The 16,586-nt window shown below is 27.0% G+C and overlaps 1 protein-coding gene across 5 annotated transcripts in view; it reads right to left on the minus strand.

Annotated features, from left to right (window-relative positions):
* Positions 1-120: 120 nt before the first annotated feature.
* The window catches only part of LOC145180257 (AP-5 complex subunit beta-1-like), an 18,403-nt gene continuing 1,937 nt past the window's right edge, over positions 121-16,586 (minus strand). The window contains exons 3-33 of one of the 5 annotated variants that reach the window (XM_090082569.1): positions 15,081-15,106; positions 14,928-15,003; positions 13,852-13,950; positions 13,676-13,747; positions 13,508-13,585; positions 13,216-13,253; positions 13,116-13,131; positions 12,759-12,857; positions 12,392-12,430; positions 12,234-12,308; positions 11,816-11,865; positions 11,604-11,685; positions 11,438-11,516; positions 9,289-9,348; positions 9,058-9,208; positions 7,662-7,748; positions 7,440-7,572; positions 7,106-7,232; positions 4,338-4,385; positions 4,182-4,240; positions 3,990-4,053; positions 3,766-3,835; positions 3,503-3,558; positions 2,137-2,216; positions 1,956-2,034; positions 1,795-1,833; positions 1,620-1,680; positions 1,200-1,308; positions 1,054-1,115; positions 751-854; positions 121-618 (exon numbers count right to left, since the gene is read on the minus strand). In XM_090082569.1, the coding sequence (XP_089938695.1) occupies positions 461-618; positions 751-854; positions 1,054-1,115; positions 1,200-1,308; positions 1,620-1,680; positions 1,795-1,833; positions 1,956-2,034; positions 2,137-2,216; positions 3,503-3,558; positions 3,766-3,835; positions 3,990-4,053; positions 4,182-4,240; positions 4,338-4,385; positions 7,106-7,232; positions 7,440-7,572; positions 7,662-7,748; positions 9,058-9,208; positions 9,289-9,348; positions 11,438-11,516; positions 11,604-11,685; positions 11,816-11,865; positions 12,234-12,308; positions 12,392-12,430; positions 12,759-12,857; positions 13,116-13,131; positions 13,216-13,253; positions 13,508-13,585; positions 13,676-13,747; positions 13,852-13,950; positions 14,928-15,003; positions 15,081-15,106 (2,376 nt within the window). In that variant the 3' untranslated portion in view covers positions 121-460. Of the gene's footprint in view, positions 619-750; positions 855-1,053; positions 1,116-1,199; positions 1,309-1,619; positions 1,681-1,794; positions 1,834-1,955; positions 2,035-2,136; positions 2,217-3,502; positions 3,559-3,765; positions 3,836-3,989; positions 4,054-4,181; positions 4,241-4,337; positions 4,386-7,105; positions 7,249-7,439; positions 7,573-7,661; positions 7,749-8,595; positions 8,709-8,790; positions 8,837-9,057; positions 9,209-9,288; positions 9,349-11,437; positions 11,517-11,603; positions 11,686-11,815; positions 11,866-12,233; positions 12,309-12,391; positions 12,431-12,758; positions 12,858-13,115; positions 13,132-13,215; positions 13,254-13,507; positions 13,586-13,675; positions 13,748-13,851; positions 13,951-14,927; positions 15,004-15,080; positions 15,107-16,586 lie in introns of those variants that run through there. The other 4 variants (XR_016450954.1, XR_016450955.1, XM_090082570.1 and 1 more) reach the window with 4 other exon arrangements.

Here is a 16,586-nt window from a genome sequence, read left to right on the forward strand (position 1 = left end):
GCATTCAAATATGATTATAGCGACAGACTTTCTTTGCGAGAATTTATTGCATACTTAACGTCTTAATTTTAATTCTTTTGCTTAGAGCACACAAGCATGTGTTACAAAGAAAGACATATGTTTTCAAATCAGTTAAGATATTTACCCGGGGGTCTGCAATAAACATTTACAAGAGCAAAACAATTTTTTCTAAATTACTGCATCAAATCCGTTATTGGGTTTCTTAAAAAATTTCGCCTTTTATCTCTAAAATCACTTACTACAAAGAAAAGATAAAGCAACGAAGATAAAGTTCAAAAATTATTTTGAGATTCTGAAATTCGCTTTGTTTCATGTATAAAATATAAAAGTAACAAAGTTAGCTATCAAAAATAATCACTTTAAGATGTTGTAAACTAAAAATTTGAAGACAGAAATAGAACAATAAACAAGCTTTACAAAAGCAACGCAAAATTTTTTATCATCTTAGTAAATTAAGCATTTCTAAATAGTCATCAATTTCGTCCAGTAAATTATAGTCGTCTGTTGCAATTTTTGTGCAGCAACTCTCGCCAAACTCAAATTTTAAAAGTACATGGTTACGAGGCGGTAAGTGTATACCAACGTTTATAACGCTTTCTAAAAAAGCCAATATCTACAATGTAAATATTTGCAGTGTTTATACCTACGGTGTAAATACCTGCAGAGTAAAGAACAAACGAAAACCAGACTAATGAAAATGACAAGAATAATAAAACAAAGATATATCACCATCTTCATAAGTGATAAACTGCTCTAATTTTAACTTTACATTCCATGATAAGATATTTGGCATGTATTTTACAGAGAGAAGATTTCCTACTGTGACATTTAACCTACGAAACAAGAAGCATAAACTTTAGCGCCTTAATGAAATTTAAAAATGTAATTAAGCACTAAACTAATGAAATACCATTAAAAAATTGACTGAGCATCTAAACGAACCAAATAAACACCAATTACAAAGTTGGAACAAAATGATCATAAATTAGTCAAAACATTTCTTTAAGCATTCATTGAAAAATTTTCACAAACCTAGAGTGCTGGTTCTTCTCAATATCTTTCCATAAAGCATCAAACAAGCCTTTTACACCGTGCTATGAAAAAAAATGAAAAAAAGTAAATCTTAAAACCAAAAAATTTTAAATAATGAACATATAAGCAAAAATACTTGGATCTACCTGAAAAGATGGAACACGAGGCAAAGGTGTAAATAAATGTCGGAACTTTAGCTGAATAGAATCCAATTGGGTCGAATAGCAATTACTACTTGTGTCAATGTAAGTTGCACTATGTTAATCATGCAATAAATATTTGAAAAATTACTCAAAAATACTTTCAACTTTGGTATCAAAACAATCGTCATTGTATCAGTTACTTATTGTTGATTTTGATCAAAACAATTTAAATTATTGTCAAATTTTAATTGTGATCAAATAAATCGAAATTGCGTCAAATACTCATTGTTGGTTGTGATCAAAACAATTGAACTTATGTCATTTATTAATTGATATTTAAAACGATTTAGATTTAGGTTGAGGAACTCAATTACTTTTGATTGTAATCAAAATAATTAAAATTAGGTCAAATACTAAACTTACCTGACACTGAAGATGGCTGGTTGAGGCTTTTTTGGGACGAATGCGACAGTAATTTCTTCACCTTTTAAATAATAAAATAAATCATTAAATTTACAAATACCGAGTATGTAAGTTGAGGTTCCCTAAAATAAATTCAACGAAAAAAAAAATATTTAAAACATTCCTTTAGACAAACCTTTTCTGTGGTTTTTCGAAAGATAAGGACAGCATACAGCTGAAAAGACAATATTTTCTCTGAAATATACTATTACCTCATTATTTTCATATTTAAACGTTATAATTTCAATCTAATTGACTGATGTGTGGAATAATTTGTTATACAAAATTAGAACTTACGTTCAACTGCCTCATAAGGGGCTGCAGTTGAGAAAACAATTTCCACTGCAAATATGTCTTGGATATTTTGATTATTTTTCTAGATGAAAACAAAGTTTTCAAAAAAAAAGTGTTAAAAAAATGTTTAAACATGTATGACATGTTGTTCATGTCCTAAACATTACAATATTTGTCAACTTACAAAAGAAATCATAAATTTATGAAGAATGCTTCTTTTGTATTCTTCCGAAGACAATGCTTTTTTATAATCATCTATGCAATCTACATAAATAATAATAATTTTTGTCTATTTTTTTAACCTTTATCATCTTTTACATGCACAAAATTTTCATTTAAAGTGAGAGGATAAATTTAGAAGCTTAAAACTGTAGAGTTTGTACTTAATAAAACAGTTTTTATTTTAAATGTTCCTATCATGATGATCTATACTGAAGGCCTTCAGATGAAAACTAATTACATTCTCTCTTTTAATTCTTTTTAAATATTTTAATAATTTTTAATTACAATTTTTTATATAAAAAATAAAATTTTTCTCAATACTCTGGCCAATTGATATTGGCTGAACTTTTTCTCAATATTCTGTAATATTGACCTAAAATATAAACAAAAACTTTGTATAACTAATCACAACAAAGCTTATGTCCAAAAAAAGAAGCTTTACCATGGTGGAGTATTGTTTGGTAAACTGTAAGGTAATCAATATATTGGTTAAAACTGTTTTAGAAATCATAATAACTTGTCTTAAAAGTGGCCCTAAATTTTTACATATAATGAATCCAACTTCTAAATTTGATTCAAATTTTTTGTTTAAACAAAAACTCAAGCATTCATCATGCAATTTCATGATAGCAGAAAATAATTAGGAACTACTGTACAGTAATGATGGTGTTTAAAGAACAGCCAAGTAGGAACACCAGTTTGAAGTCCTGATAATAGCCATCTTAATGGTAATTTTCATTTTGGAGATATAACCCTTAACATATGTGGGAAAAAAGACAAGTTGTTGTCAAGCAGTTGCTAATGATACTGTAAAATCAATTTATCTTAGCAATTATATTACAGATACTGTAAAATCAATTTATCTTATCTTAAGACAAGTTCTGGTACTTCATAATTAACCAAAAAATTATTATCTCTGAATACTGACATAAATTCTTCAAATGCAACAACATTAGGGTTGAAGGTGGTTCTTACAACTATGAATTTTATATGATGCAGGTAATAAAAATTTCAACAATTTGGAAAGTCAAAAAAACAACTCCATAAATTATTGGTGGTTTGTTTTTAAATCTAAAATCCAAATTATTTTATACTTTTTTAAAAATTTTTATTCTAAATACTTGTCAATAATATTTTTTAAATTTATACTCAAAGTATAGATTAAACATGATGTAGATACTAAAAAAGTATATTAGTCACATATTTCACTTATTTACATTAATCACATTATTACATTAGTCATGGTTTATTTTTGCACAATGAATACAAGCAAAATGTTGCCTTGTTGCAAAAAAAAAAAAAAAAAAGAAAAAAAAATTGTGCAAAACCTTGAGGCATTTCAAATGTATTTTCACTCTGCAAGGTTTGGTCATCACACTCCACACTAAAAAATATATCAACTTTTATGAAACTTTTACATTTTTTTAACTTTGTCATTATTACAACTTAAAAGGTATTTCACATTATGAATAGGATTAAAAAAAGGATAAATAAAAAATAGGATAAAAAATAGGATAAAATTCACATTATGAATTGGATAAAAAATTAAAAAAACAAAAAAAAAAACAAAAAAAAAAATATTTAAACTTACAGTGAAAATGAAAGAAAATTAGAAACTGCTCTTTTGATTGATATTTCATAAGGAGTGTTTGTAGAGACTTCTATAAATACAAATTAAAATAATATAAAGAAACATAAAAATACTCAAAGTGTGCTTACTTAACAACTTTTGAGTTTTATGTTTACTTTTAATGAACTTTAAAGAAAGAGTTTTTAAAAAATATTATTAGTAAAAAAAAAAAAATATTTGCACACCTTTAGAAATTTTTTCTTCTTCAAAACTACCATTATTTGTAGAAGATATGAAAACGTCACTAAACTGAAACCCAAATTAATATCAAATGATTTTATTTCTATAATAACTGTATTATTTATCATTAAATTTTAAGTGCTATACTTTTAAGTATGGCTTTAAGTTTTAAAAGTCATTAAATCATTAAGCAATACCAAAGTTGGAGAAACATTTCCAATGATTAAGTAATAGAAAAGAGCCCGGTCTTTGATCTCTAATTTACAAAACTTAAGGAAAGAAAAAATTAATACACAGAAAAAAACAGAAGCTAATAAAAAAAAAAATAATAATAATAGAAAAAAAAAAGATACGGTTGTTCTTAAAGTCATTATGCATAGTCCATAGTAGGGATGCAACTTCTAAAAAACAATATTTTAGCATTTTAATAGGGATGCACCAAACCTTGTTTTTTGCTGAACACCAAACATTTGGCCATGAATATTTGCTGAACACCAAATGGTGTGGCTAACAAACTTTACAATTTCTATATATGTTTTGAATGTTAATTTAACATTTTTTTAAAGGGAATTTAAAGCAAATGCATAAGACATTTGAACGTGCAAAACTTGCAAAGCTATGGCTAATCTAAATAGTTTACATTGAAAAAAGTAAAAATGTTTTTTAAAACATCAGTTTTTATAAATTTTGTTTGAAAAACTAGAAAGAGAATTTAAAAATATTTTTGTAAAGTAAACTTGTTACAGGACGGCTGTTTGTGGTCTAAAGAAATAGAAATTTTAAGGACTTTTCTTTTTAAAAATGAAAAGATATTTTTAATGGTTATGAGCTATAAATATATAAGTAATCTAATAAATGTAATTGTATAACTTGTAGCATGTAAGATATAACAACATAACATGTAACACAGTTAAATAACATAATATATAACACAACATGATATATAACATATGTAACAATAACATAATTATAACAGTTTTTAGGACTTAAAATATATTTACAGAGTCCATATTTAAAGTGAATTACTTCAGCATTCATTAAACTATATTTTTTTAATTTAATATTAACTTAACAGCTTTTTAAACTAAAAGTATAAAACAATAGCTTCTAAAACTAAAGTTCTGTGTGGAAATATCTTGTAGCTTCAAAGAAAAACATTCATTTTTATAAATTATGCAACAAAATTATTCATACCCTATTACAAAATATGTTGTAGCAATAAAGCAAAAACCAAATTGATTTAAAAAATTTTAATAGATACTAAAAAAAATTACTATAACAACTATTAATAATATAAACTATAATTTTGCAAAATGAAATCATGATTTTAAGAAAAAATAAATTTTTTTAAAAATTCCTTTATTAGGAAGCATAAAAAATACCTTTTGAAATTTTATTAATTTAACCCGAGTTTTTTGTTTTATAGTTTTGTTTGTTGGTACTATGTTCATCCCTATTAGCTGTGTCATTTTCAATCAGATTGATATCCAGGTTTTGAGCAGGCTAATCCAATAATTCTTTTCCATTTTCTTTCAAATGTACTTTGGCAATCTTACTGGTATGTTTTTGGAAGACAAATCAATCTGGTAATCCTAATATATTGATGGAGAGGGTTGTTTTGTAAAATACTTACATATCCAGCTCCTGTTAATTTTTTAAAAATTTGAACAAAGTTACCAAATTGGAATTCTTTTGTTTAAACTGTCATCAAACCATAAAACTGATTTCCCAAAATCTAGTGACTTTGAAAATTACTTTTTTGCAAAGGCAAGACATTTTATTTTTTTCTTAAAATGAAAGGCTTTTTTGTGACATGGGCCCATAAAGCCCTAGAGAGCTAAGTCTATATTGCATTCAGAAACATGCTTAGTTTCTCCTTTAATAGCTCTGGCAGAAATGACAGGCTCTCGCTTTACTTCTCATACAATAAGCTTTACTTCTCTAGATGTTGTTTTTGGCCTGAACATACTTTATCTTGTACACTTTTAGTTTTTTTTTATTTTTGTAATATTAATTGAACTCCCTTGCTTTTATAATATTTTTCAGCAAATTTTCTATTCCCTAAGCCAATTTCATGATCATCAACAATCATATACTGTACCTCAACACTGATTTCTCTTAGTCATTTTGAAAAACTTTTAAAATAAAATAGTAGAAGTAAATAGGTATAAATACTTTTGTTGTATATAAAATTTTACTTTTAATGTTATATGCTAAATATAACCAAACACAATAATTAAGTTATTGTGTTTGGTTATATTTAGCATATATTTATCAACACAGAATAATTATCATTTTTGCACATATTTTTTTTATAGCAATAAAAAATAAACACGTTAAAATATGAAAACAAAATTTAGTAATATGCTAGGGGTATAAATAATTTTGTCACATGCTCCACTTGCCTGCTATGCAAAACATTAGCTAGAGATGGGAATTGTCCAAAAACATTCACAACTAGTGCAAATAAGCATCATTTAAAAAATAAAAATACTTGGCAGAATATATACTAGCTGAAAAAGTCTAACAGAAAAAAAAAAGTGATTGAAGCATCTACTGCCTCTACATTCAGTGATTTTGAAATAAAAAAAATTATTGGAAACCCCTAATAAAAAAAAAGTTATGGGATATATTTGATCTTAGAGCAATCAAAATCCACAACTGAATTGGAGAAATGATGGCATTAGACATTCAACACTATACAAATGTAAAAGTTCTTGGTTTTAGAAAAAATTTTAAAGCAAAAGTATGATGATTTCAAAACTGCAATTTTTGGCACAACACTTGGCATATTTCGGCTGAACTGAATATTTTGTGTATCTCTACATTTTAACTTTTTTTCCCATTTTTTTAATGAAAAGTTCTAGAGTCATTAAAGATACTGCATAATCTAAAAGTATTTTAACAAAATTATTTCAAAAATGAGTGAATAATAAAGTAATAAGAAAACAGCTCAAAATAATGTCCGATAGCGAATAGCATTAAATATCATAAACTCTTAACATTACTAGATATTATTTCAACATGTTTATACCATATAATATCATTTTAACATCTTAATATTAAGTTAATAAATATTCAATCTGTGACGGACATTATCTTGGTCCTTCAGTTTATATACCATAGATAATAGGTGGTTGTGAGTGGGTAATCAAAATATTTGAGCACGTTGATAAAAACATGTTCCCAATATCCCAATTGCATCCCTTAAACAGTACACCTAATTCACGCAGCTTGTCTATGATTGCCTGAAGAAATGAAAATCTAAAGAAATTATTCCAATCAAAAAATCAATTAAACAAGGAAACACAAAAAAGAATTTATATAGATTGAAAAAGTCTGGATTCAAAATTTTAGTTAGAAATTCAATTCAAATAAAGCAACAGCAAAAAACTAAGGAATATTTTGTTAAAAAAAATTAAAGACAAAATATGTTGCATGGAATTGAGATATACCAAAGGACAGATCTCTTTCAGGAGAGCAACTCTCTCTAACAGCATTAGGTAATAATACAAAAAAGCTGCTGTATAATTTGAATCAAACTTGAGAAATTTTTCAGTGAGTCTTTTCATTAAGTCAAAACTGGATCTTAAAAAAAAAAAGTATATTAAAAAATATGTAGCACATTTAATTGCACTTGAAAAAAGAAAATAAAAAAATTGGTAAATAAAACATACTGGTAACTTTTTTGTTTGATATTTTCATAAAAATCAATTATATTTGCAACAGCTTCTACAGAATAAACAGCATACTCTTCTATAAAGCTAAAGGTGTGAGTAATTCAACCAACAAATGTTTAAATGTAACATAAAAACAACAAATAGCATAAAAAGAAAAAATACATAACAATCACTTCTTTTTTATAGGATATAAAATCAGAGTTTATGAAAATCTACACTTTTCACATATTTATATCATTATTGCATTTATGTTACTACCATATTTATATTACTATAATACTTAAATTACTACTATATTTATACTAAACACACGCAGAAATTCAAACTTTTTTTAAAAATGTATTTGAATTTTTTTTATTCATTTTAAAATTTTCCTTAAAAACAAGCCTTTGAAAAAATTTTTTTTTTTTTACTAATTGTAATCTTTGAGAGGTAAGCAGATATTAAACATGATAAATTTAAAGTTAGATAGGCTATGAGCATTGAGTATAGCTGTTAAGAATTTTGAATTGACAAATTTCCCATTACTTAATTCTGCCGATGTTCCAACAATCTTATTTCATAATTGAAAAGAAAAAAATCAAATAATTATTTAAAAATATATACTGCTGAAAAAAAGCTAACAAAATCATTTACCATTTACAAGAAAATCCCTACAAGAGATTTTAATGGGAAAATTGCAAAACAATGTAAGGTTTAAACTCTTGGATAAACTTAAACTAACAGGAAAAAAGAGTTTTGTGACATTGACAATATTCAACCAAGAGGTTTTTTAAGTAAGTTATTGCTTATTAAAAAACCTCCAAAAAACCAACAGTGAAAATGTTTGGTTGTTAAACTCATCAAAAATGTTTAGTTATAGTTTACATTTCCAAATAAAATACACAATCTACCAATATAATTGTATAAAACAATCACAAAATTTTAAAACAACTCTCAGCATGATTCAAAATCCCCAATCAGAATAGAGAATGGCTCTTAGGCTTCAATGAAAATTAAAATTGAAATAAGTTTTGAGAACACAACCCCATTTCCATTGACAATCTTAAAAGAGAAATAATATGTAATCCAATCTCACATCAACAATTAAATTAGTAAGTCATGGTAAATATTAAATTAGGCAGGTAATTTAATGTTGCCAACCATTTTCAAAACAAAAGCTCCTCTACATCCTTGTATAAAAGAAACCCTTAAAAAGTCTAGAATACAAATAATGCTGACTCTTAAATAACATTAAAAATCTTTTAATGAAGATAAAATGAGCTGAGCATATTTAAACAAACAGTGTTTCACAAATTATGTTTACATATCAAAAAAGGCTACACAGTACAAAAAAAGCTAGCCTAGCTGTTAAATTATTACAACACTAACAAAAAAGGCGATAACAACATACCGCATAATGCGTTCTTGCATGTCAAGATTGTCTACTTGATATAAGTTATACAAACAATGAAACAAAGCTTCCCTTTCACTCAATTTTGAAATATATTTCGAATAAAAAAATACAATTTTCAGAATTTCTGAATAATTTTTTTGGCAAACATCTAAAAGAAAAAAAAAAAAAAAGATTATAAAATTATTAAATAAACATATAATTCAAACATAACCTTGAATTGTCCCCTACCTGATGAAAGAAAAGAAGCAAATTCAAAGAATGTAGTTACCCGCTGCTGAAATAGTGTGTCTAAATAAAAAGTCATGTTAAATAATACCAGTGGCATGAAGCATCTGTTAAAAAGCAAAATGTTCATACTTCTAAATAAAAAAAATACTTTTCTGTACAGCTTTCATAATCAAAGGTTCAAAGTTCAGGCAAAAGTCAAAAACCCAAAGCTATTTAGCTATATAAAACTCCTTTTTGTCAAAAATGCTCTTTTAAAAAAAAAAAAATACTGAGTAGGGGATTTGTAACATCTCTTATCGAAAATATATTGTTCAAATTGCAACTGCTTTATGTTCCATCTACATTGTTATCATAGAGTTTCATTTGCTCACTCAAGTTAAACTACTTATGCTAATTTTTAATCTTTTTTCTTTTACTATAATTTAAAATAAGAACACCCTCAGAATGAGGAGGAGTGAAGAACATTAGAACTGTGTACATTAGAATATACACACAGTAAACATAAATGAACTTGCACTTCGAAGTTATTATTTGTACTTCTGACTTAGTAAACCTTTAATATCATTTATATACAATTGATATTGCTTTAGATAACGTCATTGAGAAAATCTACATTGACTTTTGTTCAAAACAAGAAAAAAAACAGCTGAAACTGGTTTACATTCCTTTACAAAAAGTTGGATTATAATATCTACAGTATTGGACAAAACATTTGCAACCAACATCGAACAATGCTAAAAAGTGTTCCTAATTTTACATGTCTTAAAAACCAAACAAACTATACTACCACAGCAAACAGTTCAGGAGTCTGGAGTCATAGCATGCCATGACATGAGCAATTAGCTGACAGGTGACAGCACACAGGCAGAATTTCGTTGACAAGTGCCATTTTGCAGTGGACAAAACAAGTGCAACTTTTTTGGTTTGTTTCTTTTTCTTAAGTTTGGTTCGTGTCAACGTCACGGAAGTTTTTTAATAATTAAAGGAAGTATCCAGAAGTTTCCAGAAGCATGCAGAAGCTTCCAGAAGTTTCCAGAAGAAGCATCTGAAAGCATCCAGTAGCATCCAGAAATATTTATTATTTTTACGACTTCAAGTGCATAAGACCGTGAAGTCATAAAAATAATATTTCTACCTTATCACTACGTTACTGCCGTAAGACTGTGAAGCATGGTGGAGGCAATGTAATGGTCTGGGGGTGTTTTTCTGCTAACGGTCTAGGTCCAATACATCGAAACGATGCAATAATGGACTGTTTCATGTATAAAAATATCCTGAAAGATGTTATGTTACCTCATGCTGAATGGAATATGCCAATAAAATGGGTTTTTCAGCAAGACAACAATCCGAAACACACTGCAAAAGTAGTCAAGCAGTGGTTTCAAGACAACCACCTATCGGTGATGGATTGGCCGCCTCAATCTCTGGATCTCAACCCTATCGAGAACCTGTGGGAGATCGTCAACCACAGAATTAATCGTGAAGGTGTTCGTAATAAGGATCAACTGTTTGAACAAATCCAAAAGGCCTGGGCAGCGATTCCACAAAGTTTCATTGATTACCTGATCGAATCTATGCCTCGAAGATGCAAGGCTGTGATCAACAACAAAGGATTCGCCACGAAATATTGATAGCGAAATACAGCTTGGTCAACATTTTGTCAAGTTGCACTTGTTTTGTCCAGAAGGAAATCAACTTTTTTTAATACTTTTGATTAATTTATTAATTTTATTAAATTAATCAAAAGTATTAAAAAAAGTTGATTTCCTTCTGGACAAAACAAGTGCAACTTGACAAAATGTTTCACATTCGTGTACAAATAATGAACTTTGTGATGAATAAAATTTGAAGAACTTTGTCTCTAAACAGTTACAGTTATTTCTCTAAATTGAAAAAATGCAGCACTTTTATATAAAGAAACTAAATTAGCATTATTTGGTTGCAAATGTTTTGTCCAATACTGTATATATATTCTGCTAAATCTGAATAATAAAATACAGTCCTATTATTTCTAAAAAAAAAAAGATAAAAAAAGTTTATTCATTCTCTCAAATAAAAAGTTAATTTACAAACCATCACATCACAGCTTAGTTGTTACTTTTCAAAAATGCTTATAGCTGGAAGTTTCTATTAAAATAAAAATTAGTACCAAGTTTCATGTAAATTTTAGGTTGAATATAAGGAGTGTAAATAACAGAAGCATGTTGACATCGGTCTTCAGGAAGTTCCTAAAAAATCAGAAACAACCAAAATCTTTAGATGTTCTTAATAATGAAGATAGCAAAATTACAACATGCAAGTAAAAATGAACTTACATGAAGGTATGTCTGTAACAAATTTAACAATAATGAGCAATGAAGTTTCGGTATCTGCGGCATTATCAGCAGCAAATGGTTTCTAAAAAACAGAAAAATTTTTAGTGCACATCAACTTATCAGTATAAAAGCGAATGTGATTTTTGTTTTGTAAAGTGTTATGTTTTGTTGGTTGAAAACAAAAAACTCTTTTAAAAGAATAAACTCCTTACATTGTAAATGCTTCCGAATTTTGATATAACTTCATTTTCATCAACCTTTTCTGAAAAATCAAAAATTAAACACAAAGGATACACTTTGTATTATAAAATGATTTTTTATGAAGTTTTTCTAATGATTAATTGAACTCTTGAATTTACTCACCTAAGATTTAGTTCAAAAAAACATTTCATTCTTGTTTTTCCAACTTTAAAATATACTTTAGATTTAAATTTCACAAAAACATTAAAACATAGCCTACTGACAAAGCTGAGTGTGCATACCGTTTGTCTCTCCTTTTAGATCTTGGATTATAATTTATTATAATTTATTATAGTTTTAAAAATAAATTCTAAATATATATTTAAAAAACATACACAAACATATACTCTAAAATGCATCAAAAGAAATTTATAGCCTGACAAATTTTACCTGTATGCTCAAGGTTAACCATATTAACAATATGTTGAAAGATTGACCACAGTATGCCATTAGTGATATAAAAACCTTTTAGAATTAAAAAAGCATGACATAAAAATTCATTTAGCGCATTTAGAGTGATTATGTTGTGATTAAGCAAAATTACTTACTGATTGAGCAACTTTCTTCTTTGCCAATGTTGGTAGTATCTTAATAAAACATTTAATATTCAATAAAAGATTTAATGCTTTTTTCATAGGAGAATTCTTAATAAACTTTCAAAATTAAAAATAAAGACTTTTGCTTTGACTTTGTTAAAAGTAAAAAAAGTAACCGAGAATAAAGATTAGTAAAGAGCTAGTGAAATAAAAAATTAAATAATGCCTTCTTTTAGACTACTGTAGTACTATATTAAAAGATACCACAATAATTTTAAGAAGACTACCGTAACTTTAAACGCCAATAATATAATCTTAAAAGACATCATCACAATTTTGAAGCTGATAAAAATGGATAATTAAATAAATATAATTAAACCTTTTTCAGTAATTGTAATAGTCCAGTGGGAGACATGCGACTGGTACGATCGTTGATTAGTGCTAAACACTTCTTGATCATGTCAGGTGAAAGTCTTGACTGAAAAATTATAAACCCATCATATAAATGATTTCAAAAACTCAACCATAAAATTTATTTGCAAAAATTCATCATAAAAATGATTTTAAAAGCACTCAATCATAAAAATGATTTCTTATCTAAACTTTTCTAAATCTGAACTTATCTAAATCAAAAATCAAGAGAAAAAAAATTGATAACTTGATTGAGCTTCGTACTTCATGTAAGAAATTAAGGGAAAAATCAAAGACTTAATACAATTGGCACTTCTTTGCTTACCTCATGTCTGTCAATGCTAAAAAGCATAAAACAATATTAAAGGTGTATATATTTTTTTATACAAGAAAATTTACCACTTTTTAAAAACAATATAGAATACCTGGATTTATAATGTTCAATCATTGTTCCAAGAAGAATCTAAAGAATTTTAAAAAAATGAAAAAACAGAATGTATAAAGTTTTTTTGTAGAAAGGCTCCTGAAATCTTAAAGAGACTAAGCAGCATAAGATAGCATAACTGATTAACAATAACCTGCCAATTAGTTAGTGGAGATAAAAGATATTTATAAGTGTAATTTCCATAACTTCTTTTATTGCACAGATTGAAAACTTTAGACAAGTGGAGTTTAAGTGCAATAACTTATAGTTAAAATTAAACAAGAGAAACATACAATGTAACTACTTGATAAAAAACTTGTTTCATTTTTGGCACATTGATAGATAGCATCAAAGGATTCAATTGTTACACCCTAAAAAAATTTAATAACTTCTAAAATGCATGCAAACTTTTCTTGTTTTAAAGATTTTATGGTTTAGATCAACGAAAATGCAATCCATACCTGATAACATTGTTCTATTAGTTGTAGACATTCACAAGAAGTCTTCACAACCAAAAATGGAAATCGATTTGGCTTTGTAAAAAGAAAGTGCATAACTATCATCAATGAAAAAATAGAACCCATACTGTAAATAATAAAAAGATAAAATAAAAAAAAAACTAAAAAATATTTAAAACCTTAATGCTGTATAAAAGCAAGAGGAATTTTGCGAAGATATCTGGATAAGTAGTTTTCAAATCAAAATTTGTGCAAATTACAGTCATTGTGACTAAAACCTAAAAAACAAAGTAAAAAGCTTCTTCCAAGGCATAATCCTATAAAGTATTAGTAAAATATGGCAAAATACTCATAATTTGAGAACTATTCAAGTGTTGATCCTAACCTATTATGCTCATTAAATAAAGATCAACAATGTTTCTCTTCTTAGATTTTTAAAAGTTCTCAAGGTACATTTAAAAACTTAACATTATCAAACTTACAATATTTACATCTTTCATTATAAAATACACATCATTTAATCACAAAAAAAATGGAGCTTAAATCAATGAAAATTTAAGCTCCATTTTTTTCACTAAGTTGCTTAATACTATTGTATAAAGAAAAAAAGAAAGAGAGAAAGGTAAAAACAAATGAAATAGCTCGCTTTTAAAGTATGAAGAACACACGATAGACCAGTGTTAAAGAAGCTTTTTCCTGGCTTTAAGAGTTTCTTTACTGTGAAGCAAGTAAAAAGCGGTTTCAGGGATCTGGTACTTTCCCTCTAAACAAGTATGCCATTAACACATACTTATTTAGGTATCATTCTCAATTTTTAATATTACTTGCAGAAATACCCACAATGCCCACTGCTCCTCTAACTAAATCATGCTCAATCCCAGTATTTCGAAACACTAGTGCTTGCAAAGCAAACAACTTTAACATATTTAAAGCATAAAAGTTTTAAATATTTAAAGTATAAAAGCTTTATAAATGTTGAAATATCATTTTTATGATTTTCATGATTTTTTGTTGTTACTTTTTAGCATTTATGTTACTGTGGTGCTTAACATTTTTAAAAATATATTCCCCTCAAAGAAAAATGTATTGCCTGTCATTAAATGTAAGTTACACTTTTAATTTTATAACATCAAGTTTTAAACAATGAACCAAAAGTGTTTGAAAAAATAGGGCTAATTTTACAATAAAACATCAAACACAAATGTTTTGATAAATAAACAATCCAAAAGTTATAATTAAACGGTATTAATTTTACCTGTGATTTAAAAACAATATAACTGTTGTCACTATCCTTAAAAACATTCATCAAACAGCAAAATGTATGCTCAGCACTAAAATAATATTTTTTAACTTTTGTAAAAAATTCAAAATGGAAAACTAAATTTGAAAAAAAAATATGAAAATTTACTTGCTAGGTTCTTGTAGCAAAACAACCTAAAATTAAAATTATGCTATAATAATAAATTAGAAACTATAACCATGCAAATAAAGGGAATTTGTAAGATAACGAACACATTAAAATTAACCAAACTCACTAAACCATTCCTTTAGTTTATACTGATGAATAATACAATGTTAATAATTTTTAGCATATTAATCATGTCTTTTTTATGCCATAGATTCACTTTTTATAATTAAAACACTTAAATTCATTTTGATGAAAAAAAACACTTGAACTCATTTTAATGAAAATAAAAATTGTAAAAAAGTGACCAAGGACTTTTATAAAACTGCAATGTCCTAAGAAGCTGTTTTTCTAGAATTCTCTAAACCCTGCATTACTATTAACATCAAAAACATACATCACAATCAGATTCTCAAACAGATATAGATCAATTAAGTAGAAACAGCAGAAGTACAAAGAAACCAAGAATGGTTAATAGATCTGAGGCCAGGGTATTTTTTTAAAATTTGTGTACTGTATTTCAATTTCAATTAGTAAACAGACCATGATATGATGGAGATTTTTGGTAAAATGTTGGTCATTTTTAAAAATTTGTGTACTGTGCTTTAATTTTCTCTTTTCTTCTAATTGGTGTGCTGTTTTCATTTCTTACTGTGCAGTACTTTTGAATTGGTGCAGTGGCTTGATTTTTTTGGTATAAATAATTGCAAAACTTTAGAAACTTGAAGATAACTGTTATTAATAATGAAAATATAATTATGTAAGCACATAAATAACATAGCTAAAACAGCCAAAACATGCAAAAAAAACAACAAAAAAACAGTAGATAATAGACAAAACAAACAATGTCTAGCAACATGGTTTTATTTGGCAATATTTTGAACAGCTGCAACAAATCAAAAGACAAAGTAAAATGTAAGCAAAAACATATATATATACAGTAGCGTCCAAAAGTAATTGGACAAACACCTTTTTTGTTATATTTTCTCTTTAAGTTAACATTTTTATATGAAATTTTGCGTAAGCATGTCAAATTATGCTACAATTATGAAAAATAAAACAAAAATCCTAATTTTGGAGTAATTACTCAAAATTTTGCTAAAAGAATGGAAATGATTGGCTCAAAAGTAATTGGACAAACTAAATTCTAACAATGTTGATATAACTTAGACTATTTTAACTGCTTTTTCTGAAGGCAGATTTTTATAAAAACATTCAATTATCAATACCTTGCAATGGGACATAATAAATATTTAAGCGAGGCAGTGAAAAAGTTGATTGTACAAGCATCTAATAACGGTAAGACTGTGCGACAAATTTCAATAGATATGAACATTCCGCAATCAACAGTTGGTTATTCATTAAAAGTTTTTCAACAACGGAGTTACTTCCAAGTTTCAACAAAGTCAGGACGCCCAAAATCAACAACTTTTCGCCAAGATAATGTTGTAGTAAGATCATCAAAGGCAGATCCGCGCAAGATCCACGCAAGAGTGATCCGCGCAAGAG

Source organism: Hydra viridissima, unplaced genomic scaffold (genome assembly GCF_058129835.1).
Source record: "Hydra viridissima isolate aposymbiotic clone 2 unplaced genomic scaffold, HvirCarnegie_v1 scaffold_3, whole genome shotgun sequence".
Taxonomy (NCBI): domain Eukaryota; kingdom Metazoa; phylum Cnidaria; class Hydrozoa; order Anthoathecata; family Hydridae; genus Hydra; species Hydra viridissima.